Source organism: Saccopteryx bilineata, chromosome 9 (genome assembly GCF_036850765.1).
Source record: "Saccopteryx bilineata isolate mSacBil1 chromosome 9, mSacBil1_pri_phased_curated, whole genome shotgun sequence".
Taxonomy (NCBI): domain Eukaryota; kingdom Metazoa; phylum Chordata; class Mammalia; order Chiroptera; family Emballonuridae; genus Saccopteryx; species Saccopteryx bilineata.
This window is the reverse complement of record NC_089498.1, coordinates 73,603,484-73,623,559: the sequence shown is the minus strand read 5'-3', so window position 1 is coordinate 73,623,559 and position 20,076 is coordinate 73,603,484. Positions and strand designations below refer to the sequence as shown.

Here is a 20,076-nt window from a genome sequence, read left to right as displayed (position 1 = left end):
ACACACACACACTACAAATACACACACACTACAGATACACACACACACTACAAACACACACACTACACAGACACACACACTACAAATACACACACACACTACAAACACACACACACTACAAATACACACACACTACAAATACACACACACTACAAATACACACACACACTACAAATACACACACACACACTACAGATACACACACACACTACAAATACACACACACACACTACAAACACACACACAGAGAACACCCCCAAGAGGCCAGCAAGGGTGCGCAGGCCCCTCCTAGACAATGATCCGGTAACAAAGGTGCTGGACACAGACTCCACCTTGGTTCTGCTCTCTGGGTCTCGCAATGATCAATCATGTTAAGGAGACACTTGAGCACTTGAGGCCCAGGCCATGTTCTAATTTGTAGAGGAAATCGCCTCTGGATTCTAAGGACAAGTGTGGGAAGAAATAAAATCGAAGGCAGAGAGGGAGCGATCGATAGCCCAGGAGGGCCAGGGAGTGAGGCACAGGTGGAGACTAGGCCGGGAGCACGTGGGGAGAAAATTAAAAGAATTTGAGCAGTCTGAGGCCACCAAAGGCATGACTGACAGCAGTCCGAGTTGGGTTTTTCTCTCCCTCTGCAGGACGCAGCGAGAGCTAGAAACCGAAGAATAGCCATCACAGGTATATTTATTGGGAATGGCATGCTGGCTGGGTCTGCATTTAGAATCAGAGGGTGGACAAGGGAATAAAACAATGAGTCGCTTTTGGTTTTAATTTTTAAAAATGATTTAGAGCAGCCATCCACACTAGCCTAAGCCACTGGGCAGCTGGGGGGTGGGACCTGCCCTCCCCACCTGGTGGCCACTCACCTGCACGCTGTGCAGGAAGCCTGGAGCCCCACTCTAGACCAACCTGCCATCTCCTTTTGTGGGGCAACAGGGCTCAGACAAAATCCTGCTTTAACATGCTTTCGTGGGGGAGGAGGGGTGTTTCACTCGGCACCATTTTTCTGAATTCCACTCTTAAAAAGCGGATTGCCAAATGGAGTCTATGCATCTCTTCCACTTGGAGCTACACTAGGAGCGTCACGACCCACCTACATCCAGAATGGTGCCCGCTTCTGAAGGAGCAGCAAGTGTAATGGAAGATGTGCCTCCCAGAGTCCTGTCCTCCTGCCAGCTGGCTGCAGTGCTCAGGCCTACCCTGGGGAGGAGCCAGCAGGGAGGTGTCCAGGAACCTGGATATTTGCCACGTGCCCCAGGAAATCCAGTGCTGATTTGGATACTGCTGGGTTGCAACCCCAACTCCCGTCTCCATAGCTCTGTGGCACCAGCAAGTTATTGGTTACTTCCACTTTCCTGCTCTGTAGAGTTGAGGGCAAAATGCATCCCCATGGCTGGTTGTGAGGTTAGAGGCAGACAGGTGGAGCAGGGTTTTTCAAATTATAGACTGCAACCCACGAAAGGACATGAAATTCACTTAACAGGTCAGGACGAGAACTGTACTTCACTTTACCTTTGGCTGTCTCCTCTCCTACTGCTAAAGATGAACGGTCTGCACGCTTTCCTGGGGCGCCTCCCCTGAGCCCTGAGCCCTGAGCCCATGCCCTCTCTGCTCACGGACCTCACTCAGCTGGCCTCCTCTTCCTTTGCACCCATTTCTCCCTCTTTGCTGAACCAGTCAAGTGAGCACACAAACTGGCTGCTGCTTCTCTTGTATTAACAAAACAAAACAAGAAAATCGGTACCCTTCTTGGACACACTTCCCCAGTTAACTCCTGCCTCATTTCTGGGAGAGTTTTAGAGCAAAACCTCTAGAGACCGTTTTCTGGGTTTGCTGCCTCCAATATCCCCTCCCCCACCCTCTCACTTCAGCCACAGGCCCGGCGTCTGCCCCTCCCCCCATGGCACTGTTCCCCAAGGTCACCAAGGAACACACAAGGTTAAATCCAAAGGCAGACTCTCCATCATCAGCCTGGGTGGCTTAAAGCCACTTATGATTGGCACAGATGATCACTTGCTCCTTCTTGAAAAATACAGAGGTTTTTTTACACTTGACCTTAGCCAAAAGGCTCAGAAGCAATAACTAGAGATTTTTTAAAAGTGTAGATGCTGTTTCATGAAACTGTTGTTTCCATTATGGATACGTAGGTCTCATACATTTCATCTAGGTGACATGTGCACTGTGGTGAAAACACGGACATGGAGCACAGGATTCAGAGATGGACAACAAAGGTGCAGGTGGTCTGGTGTGAGTCCCTGTTGTCACTTGCTTTGCACCTGGGAACGAGTTACATTTTTTGAGCTTTGGTTTCCTGCTCTGTAAAATGAGTATCAATTCCAGTCTCTGGGGGCCTAGTAAGGACCAAAATAGATTATGTAAAGAAAGCCTTTGGCACACAGTAGGCTGCTCTATACATACTGTGGTGGGCATGGGCTGCATGGCAGGGACTAGAAAAATCCAGCAGGTCATTGTTAAGACCTCTGATAATCTGTCCTCCAGTTTCCTCTTCTCCAAACTAGTGCATCCTGGTTTCTTTTGATCCTCCCTCCCTGAATTGGGATGTCTGCTCTTATTTGTAAGAATAGCTCCCTGGTCATTCTGTCCTGCTTCTCTGAGGAAGCTGAGGAGTTGAACCAGGACCCAAGTGCTATATATAAATGAGGGTCGGACCCTGGCCCCCACTTGCTGCACCAGCCCAACTTAGGTCCCTTCCCTATTGTAGGAATTGCGCCTCATGCCTGTGCCAACCCACCTAAAAGATCAGAATTCCTTTCAGAGTAGCCACTATGGCCCCCAGATTTTCTTCTGTTCCTTTGCAGAGCCATGCCACCCTTATCTTGGATTGGGGTGATATAATAATTAACACAACAATATTTATTGTGTGCTCCTATGTGCCGGGCACTGTGCTAGCTGTTCTGGAGGCAAAGGGATGTACAGTGAGGATGCTGTGCTCACTATCCCCAAAGGGGATAGTTCAGGGGAGGAGGCATCCTCTCTGTGAAATGGGTACCGTCACCATGGATAACAGTTCCTCCCTCATGGGGGTGCTGCGGGTTTAAATGAGTTAATGCGGGAGAGCTCTGAGAGCCATGGCACCACCATAGTAAGTGCTCAGTCCATGGGTTGTGTGGTGAGACCTTAATGGGGAAGTACAGTGGGCTCTGGGGGTCCACAGGGGAACCCCTAGCTCAGAGGGTAGCTGCAATGGAGATTCCCAGGGCTGAGAGGTATCTGCCCCCTGCTGTGGCACTGGGCTGTTGAGGACCCTCTCGTCATGGGATGGATGGGACAGCAGCCGATTGCCAAGCCTGGGTTCTGGCCCGGCTGATACCAAGTGGGACTGGCCATGTCTCACAGCCCCCTCAGAGAGGAGCCCTAGCAGGCCAAGGTGCACGAGAAGAGTATGTTGGAAGGGGGCCATGGAGGCCTCATGACAGGGGGTGACCAGAAGGTACAGCCACTCTCCTCTCTGGGACAGAAAGGAGGCATTCCAGCCCACAGTTCCTACCCAAGGGCAGGCCATACAGGCCGATAGGAGAGTCCAAGTGGTGGGCAAAGAGACCCCAGGATCAGGGATGGCTTACAAAGCTGGGGTGGGCGGGGGAGGGGTGATGATGGTGGGGAGGGGTAATAATGGTGGGGAGGGGTCAGGGATGCTGGAAGCTTGGATGCTGGGCCCAGAATTCAGGGGCAGAGCCGAGGCACCTGGGCTTCCTTCCAGTGGTAAAGGAGGGCCAGTCACAGGCATGCTCTCCATACGAAGAAAGACTGTGTTTGGCAGTCAGGGTGTGGGGTGGGCCCCTGTGTCCAGGCCAGTCCCCTCTACACCACTCTCTGAGCACGCCAAGTTTGTAATCATCTATCCACCTAAATTCTCTGTGAAGTTCTCTACAGCCCTTCCTATGTGACTTGTGACAGGTTGCTCAATCTCTCTGAGCTCTGGCTTTTTGTCTGAAAAGCAGCGTTAATTAGAGACAATATGTTTACCACCCTCACCAGCACGTGGGCAGAGCAGGGCTCAGAGGGTGGAGGATGCCCTGGCTCCCCACACCGCTTCTTCATGTTAGTTCTACCCTGTTTATGCTCTAATGTTCTGGCTCTGGATCCATGGGCCTGTGGGCAGTCCATCCAAAGTTCTTATTCCAGAGAAGAGAGACAAAGGGGCAGGTGAGCAGGATGCTTTCAAACCATCCCCCAAACCTTTCCAGGCAGGAGGAAATGAGCCTGGATGGCAGGTGACCTTGAAAGTGACATAATTTGGGAAGAGGGAGTCAGTGCAAACATCCCAGAGTCACACTTGCCAGCCAATGGTATCCATCCCTGGGAAATACAACATCCAGAACCACAGCTAATTGAGTTGCAGGTGGCGGCTGCAGTCAGACCCATATGCCTCCCCCCTCAGTCCCCCAAAGTGGCCCTCAGGTGACAAAGCAGACCAGCCTCCTCTCACAGGGAAATCTGGAAGAGAGGAGGAAAGAATTGAGAGCAGTGGGTGGCAGGATTGGGGAATTAGGCAAAGAAAAATGGTCCACAAAATTCAGAAACGCCCAGCATGCTAGCTTCCCTAACCCAGCCCATGAATTGACGGGTGACAGGTCTCTCATCTCTGATGCCAAGAGCCAGGAGTCCGGGCAGCCGCAGGTACTGCATCTGCACCTGCCAGCACCAGGGAAGGGGCAATAAAGCACAGTAGCAGGGCCTGGAATGCTAAGTGCCTGCAGCTGGGATGGGTCTGCCTTACAATGAGAACAGCTCTCAGCAGACGTCTACTGGGCAGGGCACAGCCACTCCCAGAGACCCACCTGGGGAGCCCCTCCTACCCAGAGGCAGATGGCTCCCAGGGGCAGGGGCTGTGGCGGGACGGGGTGGGGGAAGGGACAGGTGCACAAATAATCTGGTCCTGGGGGCCACTCTAGGCTGGTGGCTGCCCAGACAGACGGGGACCTTCTGGAAGAAGCCCAGGTGAGCTGGCCAATTTACTGAGGCCAGCTGAAAGCTGGGATGCTTGAGTCACTGGTAAATAAAAGCGGATCGTAAAGTACCCAAGTAAGCCAGGCATCTGGAAATGTACCAGGACTGCATTCCCCCAATGATAGTAACGTTTATACTGCACTTACAGCACTAGTGCCAGTCCTTGTTCTAAGTACTTTGTGTGCAGAGTAATTTACTTAATCCTCACAACAGCCCTAAGAAGTTGCTGCTAGTATTATTGTATTACCTTCCTGTTACCTACTAGGAAGACGAGGCGCACAGGAAGGCTGGAGAGCCAAGAACCGACAGAGGCAGAGCCGGAATACGTGCTGTCTGTCTCCTTACCCCCGCCAGTGCTTCTCCAACTCTAACCCGGCTGTAGTCAGGCACCTGGGGGCTGTCAGCACGCTGCTCCTGACTCAACCAGTATGGGGTGGGGCCTGAGACTGCCTCACTGACAAGCCCCAGGCAGCCTGGCCCAAGGCACACACCTGGAGTAGGAGGCTGTAAACTACACTGTGTTCCCAGGACACCTCTACAGCCAGGGAAATGGATGGGGTCAGCTGGCACTGCTCCGGGGCCTGGAGGCAGCTATGCATTCCTCAGTGAACAGAAGCAGTCCCTCACAAGGGGTCAGAATTAGGGGACCTAATTCAACCATAATTTCTGAGGCGGGGCCTAGATTAGGATTTTTTTTTTTTTTTTTTTTTACAGAGACAGAGAGTCAGAGAGAGGGATAGACAGACAGAAACAGAGAGATGAGAAGCATCAATCATTAGTTTTTCGTTGCGCGTTGCGACTCCTTAGTTGTTCATTGATTGCTTTCTCATATGTGCCTTGACCACGGGCCTTCAGCAGACTGAGTAACCCCTTGCTCGAGCCAGCAACCCTGGGTCCAAGCTGGTGAGCTTTTTGCTCAAGCCAGATGAGCCCACGCTCAAGTTGGCGACCTCAGGGTCTTGAACCTGGGTCCTCGGCATCCCAGTCTGATGTTCTATCCACTGTACCACCGCCTGGTCAGGCCAGATTAGGATTTTTTAAAGCTCCCTGGGTGGTTCTGATGTGAAGCCCTGGCAGAGTCCTTGAAACAGGCAGCAGGGAAACCTCTGTCCATGTGTCAGATTCAGTCCTGCAAACTGGGGAAAGTTCCTGGGGGTTAGCTCAGGGATTTCAAAGGTGCTTTCAGGACAGGAGGTGAGCCGCCCCCTGGGCCAGTTGAGAGGTATGACTAAGGTCTGCTAGGGTACTGTCTTCTCATACCGTGGGCACCCCAGGGTGGGAGGGGCAGCTGGCACACCCCCAGCCTGGCCTGACTTCAGAGAAGTCCATGCTTTCCCACCCATGAGCTTTCAAGGAGAGGAGACACCGACCTAGATCAGTTAAAGAAACGGGCTCTTGACAAAGATTAAGCAAACCTCTGGGTCCTCTTCCTGACGAGGCCTGACCTTGGCCCCCTGGCCCCATCCTGTCTTCTGCCTGCCCAGCCAGTGTTGTCAGTTTAGTGAGAATCTCCCCACCCACTCTTGACAGCTCATCTCCCTTGACATCTGATCAAGTTCCTCATCCCACACCTTGGTGTGTATGTCCTTGGCCTGCTTTTAGTAAGAACCCCCTACCCTTGGTGGACCCTTGGTAGTTTTCCATCTACTGACCCTCTTACTCTGCTTCTTGGCTATAAATCCTCACTTGTCCTTCAGTAATTAGAGTTGAGCCTGATCTCTCTCCCTTATTGCAATAGTCTTAAGTAAAGCCTCAAGTGGCAGAATAGTTTTTTCTTTAACATTCCTCCTGCCCAAGGGAAAAGTCACCCCACAAAGTGAGCAGCTGTGGTGGTGGGACAGGGCTTGGTGCCACTGCCAACGAAACAGAGTTCAGATTCCTCACGTCGACATTCAAGGTCCAGGCAATGACTTCAAGCCCAATCATCTCAAGCCTTATTTCTCTCTTATGTGCACTTCACATCCAGAAAAATTAGATGTTTTACTGTTCTTCCTACACACCTGAACTTTCTCCCATCCTGCCTTTGCCCAGGCTTTTTCTTCCTTCTGGAACTCCTGCCCCCCTGCTTCTAACCCACCTGTTCCAATTTACAGTATTCGCTCTTAGTGACGAGACCATTTATCCCTGAGTTTTCATTTCCTCGTCTTCCACAACTATACAATCACCCATTTTAGCTGGGTACATGGTTCTTTGTATGGGAGGGGACTACATTTCCCAGCCTCCTTTGCAGCTCATGTGGTCACATGACTGAGTTCTGACTAATGCTATGTAAGCAAAAGCAATGAGTGTTATTTCCAGGAGTTTTCTTATGCCTCCCTTTCCTCTTCCTATTTGATGTAATTTGATGTAATGCCTGGAGCTCTAAGAGCCCTCTTGGACTGTGAAAGGATCTTGAACATAGAAGCTACACGTGGTGAAACAACTAGGTTCCTGGAAACATGGAACATCATACCAGGGTAAGGCTGCCTCCAAACTTGAACATGAAAAAAAAAAGAGTATCTTCTACCTTGTTTAGCCATTGTTCTTTTGGAATTTTCTGTAACTACCAGCTGAACTTAATGCTATTAGATTGACCCTCTCAAAACCCTAGAGGCAGAGCCTCCAGATTCTTGGGTTTATCATACTACATTGCAGAGAATCTTCTTCTTCCCGAGTTAAGCAGTTAGCAGTGTGACAGCTGGCACTGTGTCTGGTGCATTTCCATCTCCTCCTGCCCCGTGAAGCATACGACCTCATACACAACACAAAGCATGTCTTAGGACTGAATTGAATTCTTTCTCCTATACTCCACAGAGCTTCCTAATTCGTATTCCTCAGCATGTCACAACCCACCTGGTCTGGTGCACCTGAGTAAAGATGCCCTTTGCTCCATCCAGGCTGAGTACACCCCCTGCCTCCCAGGAGGAACGTGCTCTTACCAGGATGTCCGAGTTCTCAGGATCCTCCTCCACGTCTGGGCTGGAGCAGTTGTGGAGTTTGAATATCCAGTACTCCTTGGCAGTGACAAAGAAGTTCCACGGCAGAAGGCCACCAATGCCCAGGCTAAAGAAGATGAGGTAGGCACCATTGAAGTGGTCCTCGGGCCTCTGCGGTCTGGGTGCTGAGTGGTCCAGCAGTTTGTCAAGCAATGCTTCCTGGTCCGTGCAGAGAGAGCTGCTTACAGTTCTATAGGTAGAGTTGGAACTGTGATGAAGGTCATCCTCTGAGACAAAGGCCACTGTTGAAATAGAGAGAGACAGAGGAAAAAACAGGCAGGACAGGTGATCAGAAGCTAAAGCCGAGGATTCACTCACACTATAAAGCTGACCATGTGCCCAGCCTGGGGTCTGTGGAGTCACCAAAGCGTAGTTAGCGAGCTCCAGGTGTAAGGATCAGGGAGAAAGACAAGATGTCAGAACTGTAAGTGACTCCAGGGGTCACCTCCTACCCCATGCAGGGCAACACAGGTAGCAAACAAGTGTGTGGCAGGTGGGGAGTAGGACGATGTGGCACAGGGGGCCTGTGGCAATCAGTCTAGAAGGGCAAACCTGTACTCAAGGCACTCACATCTCTATGCAGCCATGAAAAAAGGACCAGGGCCCTGGCTGGAAGCGCAATGGATAGAGTGTCATTCAAAGCGCCCAGGTCGCAGGTTTGATCCTGAAATCACTGGCTGGATCCCAAGGGTGTCAGCTCCACCTGGAGAGGGGTCTTGACCCCAAGGGCATGGAGGGCACTGGCTCATATCTTCTCCCTCTTTCCCTTCCTCTCTCTCTCTCTCTCTCTCTCTCTCAAAAAAAAAAAAAGAATTAGGACCCTTGGACAGACAAAGAATACTCTCTGAACTCTTCAATTTTACGTAAGAAAAGTAAGAGGCAGGGATGTGTAGACTACACTACTATTTGTGCACAAAAGCAAGACTGGGTGGGTGTGGAGGAGGCTATATATACACGTCCGTATATCCTCTGGAAGGATACACAGCAATTTCCAATAGTGCTGCCTCTGGGGGTGGGGGAAGGAGGGGACTTCACCTCATACTCTTCTGTGCATTTTGAATTTTGACCTATAAAAATGTATTACCTGTTCAAAAACAAAATTATAAATAAAAATAATGGCATTCAAATTAAATAACATTAAAAAAAACACATAGTGTCCAGAGCTGCCTCCAAGAGACAGTTTGAGACATACAGTAACAGTCTACTCCCTCCTATCATTTGTGGGAAAACAGAGGTCTATAGAGTGGAAGGTCCAGGTCAGTGGCCAAGCCTGGTTTGCAGCTCCTGCCTGGACTCCCACCTCTATTAATCACACCCCACCAGGACACATCTGTGCAGCTCCTGAGACAAAGGGAAGGTTCTAGGTTGCCAGTAACTATTGCCTACATGGCCTTGGGCAAGTCACCACGCTTCTGAGCCTCCATCAGCAAACCTAGGTTTTCCTCTTTTTTTTTTCTTTTTTTTACAAAAAATCTAAGCCCTTTTACAATGGTTAACTGACTAGCAATGACTGGCCCACGGTAGCTGCTGTTGCACAAATGTCAGCCTCTTGCCTGCCATCAGAAGCTTGTCACCTGGCTGGCTGGCTGGCTGCTGACTTTGAATGCAGGATAGCATGCCTACTTTTATGCTCGATGTCGCACCTAGAATGTGGCAGCTTGATAAATAGAAAATGCTTCCATAAAGCTGAGGGTGGGATGCTCTAGTCCCTTTTGTAGTCGTGTCTTCTCTCCCCCAAAATCAATACATAAATGTATTTTGGCTCACATGGGAGTCTGAGCCTTAACTCAGAGCATGATGCCATGCAGAATGGGATCTTTCTTCCCTGGTGAGAGGGGACTGCCTTGTCACAGAGGCACAGAGCCTTATCTATTATTTCGAGAGAGCCTCACAGCACTCCTCGGAATTGGGAAGGACGAGATTGATCACTTCCTCAAAGAATGAGGATTTAAGACATTTGATTTGTCCCACATTCAATCAGCAAGAAATCCCAATAGTTAATTTTTTTTGTATGTGTGACAGAGATAGAGATAGATAGAGAGAGAGAGAGAGAGAGAGAGAGAGAGGAAGGGAGAGAGATGAGAAGCATCATTTCTTCGTTGCGGCTCCTTATTTGTTCATTGATTGCTTTCTCATATGTGCTTTGACCTGGGGGCTATAGCAGACCAGGTAACCCCTTGCTCAAGCCAGTGACCTTGGGCTTCAAGCCAGCAACCTTTGGGCTCAAGCCAGCGACCATGGGGTCATGTCTATAATCCCATGCTCAAACCAGTGACCCCATGCTCAAGCTGGTGAGCCCGTGCTCAAGCCGGGCAACCACAGGGTTTCGAACCTGGGTCCTCTGCGTCCCAGTCTGATGCCAGTCTGATGCTCTATCCCACTGCACCACCGCCTGGTCAGGCACAATAGTTAAAATTAAATCCAGTACTTATGCATGCTAAGGTCTGTGTCTACCACTTGAGTCTGACAACAACCTAATAACATGGTTGGTACTATTGATACTTTAAGACCCATTTAACAGATGAAGAGTGAGGTCAGAAAGGTTGAGTAATCTATGGAAGGTCACATAGCTACCAAATGGCAAGAGTGAGGTCACACAGCCAAGCAGTCTGAGGCCCCCAGGTACTCCTTGGCTTCCCTGGAAGGAGGCTGTTGGCAATGTGTCTATAGGATCCAAGTACAGACAGGCCTCAGGTGAGCTGTGAGCAGAGGTGAAGTCAGCTATAGGGCACCTTCATCAATGTTAATTGAATGAATGGACTCCTGCGGTCAGGGTATTTTCCCCTATGGAGGCAGCATGTACCCTGGAGCAAGCAGGCAGTACACTGCCGGATGTCAGCATTCGAGTCAGCAAGTCTATTTTAAACTCCCCTAGTTGAGCAGAGCCTTCTCCTAGCCTTGATTCATGGGGGACCCAGCACTAACAAGCTGACCAGACAGTGCTGGCACACACGCACACAAACACACAATTTCTAAATTATTGTTTAAAAATTATGATCCCTGCAGGACAGTAGACAAAGAGCAAGTAGTTCTTCCCAGATGCTCCAGTGACAAGGGTGGCTGCAGGGGCCAGCTGCAGGGTTATTGGGGCCCACACTTGGTGGGCCTAATCTTAGCTCCAGGGATCTATTTGTCCAGGCCCATTCAGCCTTGACTGAGCTTCTAAAGGAGCCAGGAATTTTCTCTAAACCGGGTCACAGGCTAGGGCATTGGAGTGAGCAAAGTCTCATTACTCTTCATAAAAGCTAGCTGCTGGATTTTAGATTGAAAAGAAAGAAAAAGGAAGGTAAAGAAGAGCTCCAGCGTCCCCAGGACAAGGTGGCTATAGTTGTGTGTTTCTCAAGCACCCACAAGAGCTAGCCACACTGGGCCCTGCTCCCTTACTGGGTGGACAGGGCCAAGAGGCAGCAGCTATACAAAGAAGCAGAAACTTGTGGGGCCTGGGGGCACTGCAGACTGCCATCTGGAACTGGGTGCTGCTTCTGGGAAGGTTTCTGACCCTAGCTGAATTAATCTCCCCTCTGTGCCTCATTTTCCTCATCTGTGAAGTGGGGATAGGGGGCTGGTAAAACTATTACTAACCTATCAGGGAGGCGTTGCTGAGAAACAAGGCCCACTCAGAGGCCAGGGAAGAACTGGCCTTGGGGTTGTGCAAACTCCTAGCCTCAAGCTCCCCAGTTTGGATCAAGACTCTGCCATCTTCTGGATACTGTGAGCTGAGCTGTCCGTACCCGCCCCGCCCCCCATCCAGATGGTGAAGCCCAGTGTCAGGAAACACTCAAGGAGCAGGAGGAGAAAGGATCTGGGGGAGAAATAAGATAGAGACCGAGAGAGAGGGAAAGTGAGAAGAGGGGATTGTAAGACAGCAGGGAGGAAGCAGAGAGACACCGGGGAGGGAGACACAGCGGGAAGTGTGCAGAAGGCGGGCCGGGCGGGGGCGCTGAGTTCCCTTGAACCAGCCTCCGAAAGGGTCCTTGGGGATAGAGGGGCGCCGAGCACGGAAGTCTAGGGGCGACCGGAACCGCAAAGAGTTGGTCGGCGGGGCCAGGCCCGCGCCCGACCTCCGGCCCGCACTTACTGTCGCCACTGTTGCGTCGATGCCGCTGCCCTGCCGCTGCCCTGCCGCTGCCTCTCCGGCGCTGCGGCCACTGCAACTCCGGGCTCAGCTGGGCCAAGGCCGGGCTCCGCCTCCCGGCCCCGCCCCGCCCCGCCCCGCCCCCGCCGACGCTTCCCAGTTTGCCAACTCTTGCATCTTCTCCCTGCACTCCCGCGTGGGGGCAGCCGCACGCGTCCGTTTCACAGATAGAGAAGATGAGGTGCAGGCCGCCAAGTGGACTGCCCCCCACCCAGCGCTGGAGCGAGCTCCTTCCTCACCTTGCAGCCGGACCCCATGGTCTCAGCCGTACCCTCACCTCTGGCTACCAGATCCTCCACCTCTCCCCCGGGCTGCCGCAAAGCGCCCCCCTCTGATTGCAGTCCCCTACTCCTCCTTGATCCCCCTGCTCCCCCCACCACCACTCAGCGTCACCTCAGGGACCCCTTCCTGCCCCAGAGCCCGGAGCTGGCCCCAGCCACTCAGCTTTTGCTCATAGTGCCAGGCCTCCTATGTGCCAGGCCAGCGGCCTGAGGCTGTTCCTTGTGGTCGTCTCCCTGAGGTGGGGGTGGGGGTGGGGGGAGAAGGAAGGTGATCACGGTGGTGGCAGCTGGGCTGCTGCACACAGAACTCGGACCACGCCAGCTCTCCAGGCCCTCCCATGAGCTGTCAGACCTTTCTGTCTGAATTACAAGCCAAGGGGGTCACTTTGATCCAACCCTTTCTCAGGTTGTGCCCTTCACACCCAGCCTCGTTAACTATGGCATGCCCTGAGGGTGGAGTAGCAGAGCATTGCACCCCTTTACAGCTGTGAGAGAGCTGGGCTTAGGGCAGGGGTCTCAAACTCAACTCAGCATGTGGGCCGCAGAGCAAGATCACAGCCGTTCGGCAGGCCGCACTAGGTCTACAAAAGGAAACTGTTATGCAACACTTCTCTCACTGCAGTTGAAAACAAAAAAAAATCAGTACAACAAGCACAATCGTACATGCAGTTTACTCAGTGTCACAAAACGACCAGAAACTGTAATTCGCATCACAACTGCTGTTAACTAAGCTAATATCTAGCTAGGATGCTAGAGAAATGAAAAATACAAGTAGGCCCCTAGGCTTACTTAATTTTATCCAAAATATTTTGAACTTTGTGGATTAGTCTGCGGGCCGCACAAAATTGTTCGGCGGGCCGCGAGTTTGAGACCCCTGGCTTAGGGGAAGCTGAGCTGGAGTTGGGGGGGAACAGATCTGTCTGGTTCTCAAACCCCTCCCTGTGATGCCTTCCCCTCCCCACCCCCTCACAGGCAGGCTCAGTGTCGGTGCTCTCAGGGCAAGGTGTGGCGGCATGCCCGTTTCATGGTGAGGCTCACGGAACAGTGCGCTTCCTTCAATTAACAGACCTACTGTGCATCAGAAATGAATGAGGCCGTGTGATATTGTGGTATATAATACAAAACATACACTTGGTCCGTCCCAGCCCTTGACAGAGAGCGTCCAGCGCTGGAATTTCCTGAGTGACAGGAGTGATGGGAGAGTCTTTTGCTATTCACAACAATCCCCGATCAATTTATGCTAATGAGGTGATACCTGGTGGAGCCTAAGTAGCTTCTGGATGGGGGCTGGTCATGCCTGAGAGACCAATCCAGGGATTAGAGGGTTGGAACTTTCAGCGCTATGCCCACCTCAGGGAGGGAAGGGGCTGGACGCCTGCGGCCCATTGAGAAGGGCTGGGAGGAGCTTCAGGATGAGCAGAGAGAGGGCTTAAGCAAAGGTAGAGGGGGGACTGGTGACATGTCCTTGGAGGGTGGAATGTACTTGGTGAGGCTGTGAGAAAGGCTGGCCCTGGTTTAGGATGGCCCCTAAGAGCTAGAGTGTGTGTGTGTGTCACCAGAAAGGGACTGAGTCTGAGGCAGGTCTGCCCTGGCATGGTCTGGAATATATGGGTTCTTGACTTGTGCAGGAAAGATTTCACAACATGAGTACAGGTGGTTTTGAGAGTACATTTATTAATGCTCAGGACAGTGAGACAAAGGAAGGGCTTAAGATAGAAGAGGCAAGGTCATGGCAACAGGAGTGAGCCCAGGCGGAGCTGCTTTTTGGCTCACTGAAAAATTGGGCAAAAGGAGGGCCCTTGGAGACAGGTTTGGGGGTTAGCCCAGGATGAGCTGCTGCTACCCACTGCTCCACTGGGTGCAAGTCTCATCAGGACCTTCAGAGCATAGGAAAAAGAGAGCAAAGATACACGCCTGAGGAAGGAAGGGCGCAGCTGTGTTCAAGGGAGAGAGCTCACACTGGCTTCTTTGTCTCAAGGGTTATTATGTTTTCTAAAGGTAGGAATTTTAGGGGAGTTCTCAGGGAAGGAACTCAATAAAATATTCAGCTTTCCAGATGTGATTCATCAAAATGAGCCTATAGAGGGGGTCAGGTCATTCTCTGGTCAGTTTTACCTTCAAAGAATGTCATGAAGAGGGACAAGGACCAAGGCAAGTCTGGAATGTATGAACCATTAGCTCCTAAGTGTCCTTATTTAGGGAAGATAAGACCTTGCAATTTACTATCTGGCTATAAATTGCTCTGCCAATTTGTTCAGCTATCCATCTCAGTTTCCCCATCCCACTTGCCTCATCCTTCAGAAGAGGACAACCACCCACCCCCACCCCGGGATTTTAGAGAGATGACTGGTGACCACAGATAGGACAGGAGACTAGAGGCTGGGGCCAGTTGGCTGTAGGATCTGATTTATTTGTCCAGCCTAAGAAAACAAGCTCAGCTCACATTTTCAGTTTTCATTTTTTATCTAATTTCTTTTAGACCTAAAATCACCCTGGATTCCTACCCAGCTCTCTAACCTGGGTCAATGCAATTTGCAAAGCCCCAGCCCAGAATACCCAGACCTTACTGGAAGCTGGGGAAGAAGGTGGGCAGGAGGAGGGTGCTGTAGGGGCTTTAGGACACTATTTCAGAATATTTGGGGCCACCATGTGGTTGCTGGAAGGAAGGCAGAAGACTTGTCTTAAATCTACATTTGCTCAGCAAGCTTGCTGTTTCCGGTTAGTTTATGACATGCAGACCAGACAGCCAGCCAGATTTCCCCAAGATGCTCTTATGTACACTTCACGTACAGTCAAGAAAGTGGTCACTGTTCACAGCGAAATGATATGAACCCAAAGGGGAGGCTTGGAGCTAGGGATTATAGCAGGGACTGAAACCGTTCCCCAGATGGGGAAGATCCCTGACATGGATGGGGAGGAGGGAGGTCCCTCTTGCTCTAGACATGTCTTGAAAGGTGCCACTGCCTTGTGCCTGGGCTTCTGCCAGCTTCCTACTGGAGCACCACAGATACCCTCCAAAGCTCAGGGAGGTCAAGCAAGGGCAGGAGGTGGAGTAGGACCAATACCCAGGCTAAACTTGCCTCCCCGGGCAGGGCGGATGATTTCAGGGAACCCAGAACCTGGCTTGGAGACTGCTGCCACAGTCTGAAACGCTAGCCTTCACATGCTGACCTCCGCCTGCTGCTGGAAGGACGGCAGAGGCAGTCCCAGTAAGGAAGCAGGAAGCTTCCTGACCTCTGGGGCCCCCACCCAGGTGGCCAGTTCAGAGCAGGGACCTGGAGGACTGGCCAGGGCTTAAGATCCTTGACCATAGATGGCCTGTCCTTGCAGTCGTCACCCTAGGGCTAAGCCATGACACAGTGCCCTTGGAGGTCATGCCCTGGGTAGTGTGGATAGGTTCTCAGAACACCCCCAGGCCCTGCCCCAGGCTTGCGCCTTGTAACCAGCATCCCTGAACACTGGCTTGACCAGAAAAGGCTCTGGTATGCACCCAGATTTTTTTGGGGGGGGGTCTTCCCTGGGTTGCTGATCCCTAAATTGTCAGAAAGCCCCCAGCCCAAGACAGGAAAGGGCTTGATGCCTCTTGTGTAAATCCTGGCTCCAGACTTGTTTGTTACCTGAGGGATTATGATAAAATGATTAAACCTCTCTGAAAGCCACTGTTGAAGTGGGGCCATTGGGCGGATTAATTGAGGCCGCAGATGCCGGACCCTCACTGAAAATCTCCTTCACTTCCAAGGAAGAGAGCCTATTTTGAAGGGGATACTAAGACCTTAAACTTAGCCCTCATTATATTTGAAAAAAACTTTTTTCATGAACTTTCATTTTATCCTTACAACCCAGTGATACAAGACTGTTGTTGCCATTTTACAGATGAGGTAACGGAGGCCAAAGAGGCTTCCTAGGACCCAGAGCTGGCAGCGATGGAGTGGCATGCCCAACAGCCAAGACTCTGTATTTCATACCAAGCAGGTGGTAAGGCTGAGGAGGGAAGGGACAGCATGAGTGACAAAAGTCCTTGAGTCAGGTCAGGGCAGGGAATTAAGGGCTATTCCTGGTCCAGCCCCCAAATCATGACTTTATGTCTTTGGTGCCTCAGTGCTTGTTACTTGACTGCTTTCTCCACTCAAAGTCCTGAGGGTTATGCAGTCATTTTAATTTTGGAGAATATGCATGTATGTGAAGGAGTGAGACAGTTTCAAGAGAGCTGCTGAGAGAGCCAGAGGTATCAGTAGCCTCCCTTTAGTGCTTAGAGGCTGGGGACTTTCTCCAGTGGAGGAGGTGTCGGCCACTTGGCAGTGAGCTGGCTGCTAGGACCAAGTCTTGAGAGGAGCTTGGAATAACTCTGTCATTAAGACAGAAAGACTCGGAGGAAACAAGTTGCTAATGCTTCACTGGGCTGCTTCCCAGCCAGTGTGGGCTGTCCTTTCCTCCTGGATCTAGACAGATGGCAACTTGGGGACAAGATGAGGCGGGTAGCTTGGAGCCTACTCAGCTTCACAGGAAATGTTTGAGGCTGTGGGGTGTGAGGGCAGGAGCGCAGAGTAGGGGTTAGAAGCCTTGGTCTCTCATACTGGTCCCACCTCTGCCCAGATGACTGATCTTGAGTCAGTCTCTTCCCTGCCAAGGGCACTTCAATGATGGAGTAGTGAAAACATCCCTGACAGATAATAACAAAAATAGAGACAGGGTCAGGAAGGGGAGTCCATTAAAGAGAACCCAAAGAAATCTACACCAAGACACATCATAATTAAAATACCAAAGCTAGGTGATAGAGAGAAAATATTAAAAGCTGCTAGAGAAAAAAAAGGCTATCACCTACAAAGGAGCCCCCATAAGGATGACGTCTGACTTCTCAACAGAAACACTTAAAGCCAGAAGGGAATGGCAAGAAATATTCAAAGTAATGCAGAACAAGAGCCTACAACCAAGACTACTTTATCCAGCAAGGCTATCGTTTAAAATTGAAGGAGAAAAAAAAGTTTTCTAAACAAAAAAAAACTCAAGGAATTCACTACAATCAAACCAAGGCTGCAAGAAATGCTAAGGGGCCTGTTGTAAACAGATCAAAGGGGAAAAAGAATATAGCAAAAGAAGAATACAGGTTTGTTTGTTTTTTTTGTTTTTTTTTTAATATGGAACGCTTCACGAATTTGCATGTCATCCTTGCGCAGGGGCCATGCTAATCTTCTCTGTATCGTTCCAATTTTAGTATATGTGCTGCCGAAGCGAGCACAGAAGAATACAGTTTTAAAGAATGAAATAGCAATAAACAACTACATATCAATAATAACCTTAAATGTAAATGGATTAAATGATCCAATCAAAAGACATAGGGTAGCTGCGTGGATACGAAAACAGGACCCATACATATGCTGTCTACAAGAGACACACCTTAAAATAAAAGATGCATATAGACTGAAGATAAAAGGATGGAAAAAAGTATTTCACGCAAATGGAAATGAAAAAAAAAGCTGGTGTAGCAATACTTATATCAGACAAAATGGACTTTAAAACAAAGGCTATAGTAAGAGATAAAGAAGGTCACTACATAATGATAAAGAAAGCAATCCAACAGGAAGATATAACCGTTATAAATATCTACGCACCTAATATAGGAGCACCTAAATATATAAAGCAGACTTTAATGGACTTAAAGAGTGAGATCAACAGCAATACTATAATAGTAAGGGATTTCAATACCCCACTACCATCACTAGATAGATCCTCAAGAAAGAAAATTAACAAAGAAACAGCAGACTTAAAGGACACACTAGATCAACTCGATTTAACAGACATCCTCAGAACCTTTCACCCTAAAGCAGCAAAATATACATTCTTTTCAAGTGCTTATGGTACATTCTCTAGGATAGACCACATGTTAGGGCACAAGAGCAGTCTCAACAAATTTAAGAAGATTGAAATCATATTGAACACTTTCTCTGATCACAATGGCATGAAACTAGAAACCAATCACAACAGAAAAACTGAAAAATACTCAAACACTTGGAAACTAAATAGCATGTTATTAAATAACAAACGAATTAACAATGAGATCAAATTCTTAGAAACAAACGATAATGAGCATACATCAACTCAAAATATATGGGACACAGCAAAAGCAGTCCTGAGAGGGATGTTCATAACATTACAGACATACCTTAAGAAGCTAGAAAAAGCTCAAATAAACAACATGACTCTGCATCTAAAAAGACTAGAAAAAGAACAGCCAGTAAAGACCAGAGTTAGTAGAAGAAAGGAAATAATAAAGATCAGAGCAGAAATAAATGACATAGATCTCATAAACCAGTACAGAGATCAATGAAACCAGGAGCTGGTTCTTTGAAAAGGTAAACAAGATAGATGAACCTTTAATGAGACTCACCAAGAAAAAAAGAGAGAGGACTCAAATAAATAAATTAGAAATAAGAGTGGAGAAATAACAACTGACACAACAGAAATACAAAATATTGTAAGAAAATACTATGAAGAACTGTATGCCAAAAACTAGACAACCTAGATGAAATGGACAAATTCCTTGAAACATATAATCTTCCAAAAATTAATCTGGAAGAATCAAAAAACCTAAACAGACCAATTACAACAAATGAGATTGAAACAGTTATCAAAAACTCCCAAAAAAGAAAAGTCCTGGGCCTGATGGCTTCACAAGTGAATTCTACCAAATATTCAAAGAAGAACTAACTCCTATCCTTCTCAAGCTATTTCAAAAAATTCAAGAGGAAGGAAGACTTCCTAGCTCTTTTTATGAGGTGAGCATAATTCTGATTCCAAAACCAGGCAAAGACAACACAAAGAAAGAAAATTATAGGCCAATATCCCTGATGAATTTAGATGCTAAAATCCTCAACAAAATATTAGCAAACTGGATCCAGCAATATATGAAAAAAATCATACACAATGATCAAGTGGGATTTATTCTGGGGAGGCAAGGCTGGTACAATATTTGCAAATCAATCAATGTGATTCATCACATAAACAAAATGAAGGAGAAAAACCACATGATAATTTCAATAGATGCAGAAAAAGCATTTGATAAAATCCAGCACCCATTCATGATCAAAACTCTCAGCAAAGTGGGAATACAAAGAACATACCTCAACATGATAAAGACCACCTATGAAAAACCCACAGCTAACATCATACTCAATGGGCAAAAATTAAAAGCAATCCCCTTAAGATCAGGAACAAGGCAAGGGTGCCCCCCTTTCACCACTCTTATTCAACATAGTTCTGGAAGTCCTAGCCATAGCAATCAGACAAGAAAAAGAAATAAAAGGCATCCAAATTGGAAAAGAAGAAGTAAAACTATCATTATTTGCAGATGATATGATATTGTATATAGAAACCCCTAAAGTCTCAGTCAAAAAACTACTGGACCTGATAAATGAATTCAGCAAGGTGGCAGGATATAAAATTAATACTCAGAAATCAGAAGCATTTTTATACACTAACAATAAACTGTCAGAAAGAGAAATTAAGGAAGCAATCCCCTTCACCATTGCAACCAAAAAAATAAAGTACCTAGGAATAAATTTAACCAGGGAGATTAAAGACTTGTACTTGGAAAATTATAAAACATTGATAAAAGAAATCAGGGAAGATAAAACAAGTGGAAGCATATACTGTGCTCATGGTTAGGAAAAATAAACATCATTAAAATGTCTATATTACCCAAAGCAATTTATAAATT

At 48.7% G+C, this 20,076-nt stretch overlaps 1 protein-coding gene and 1 non-coding gene across 6 annotated transcripts in view; both read right to left on the bottom strand.

Moving 5' to 3' along the window:
* Nucleotides 1-12,106, bottom strand: part of SLC29A3 (solute carrier family 29 member 3) — a 48,045-nt gene extending 35,939 nt beyond the window's left edge. For 4 of the 5 annotated variants that reach the window (XR_010727045.1, XR_010727043.1, XR_010727044.1 and 1 more), the window contains exons 1-2: nt 12,025-12,106; nt 7,890-8,188 (exon numbers count right to left, since the gene is read on the bottom strand). Coding sequence is in view for 2 of the 5 variants with exons in the window: in XM_066242577.1 (XP_066098674.1) it covers nt 7,890-8,188; nt 12,025 (300 nt within the window). In the remaining 3 variants the exon portion in view is untranslated. Of the gene's footprint in view, nt 1-7,889; nt 8,189-12,024 lie in introns of those variants that run through there. The other variant, XM_066242578.1, reaches the window with a different exon arrangement.
* A 5,385-nt stretch (nt 12,107-17,491) lies between these two features.
* Nucleotides 17,492-17,598, bottom strand: LOC136313747 (U6 spliceosomal RNA). Its single transcript, XR_010727192.1, has one exon. It is a non-coding gene; the product is annotated as a U6 spliceosomal RNA (small nuclear RNA).
* Between the last annotated feature and the right edge of the window lie 2,478 nt (nt 17,599-20,076).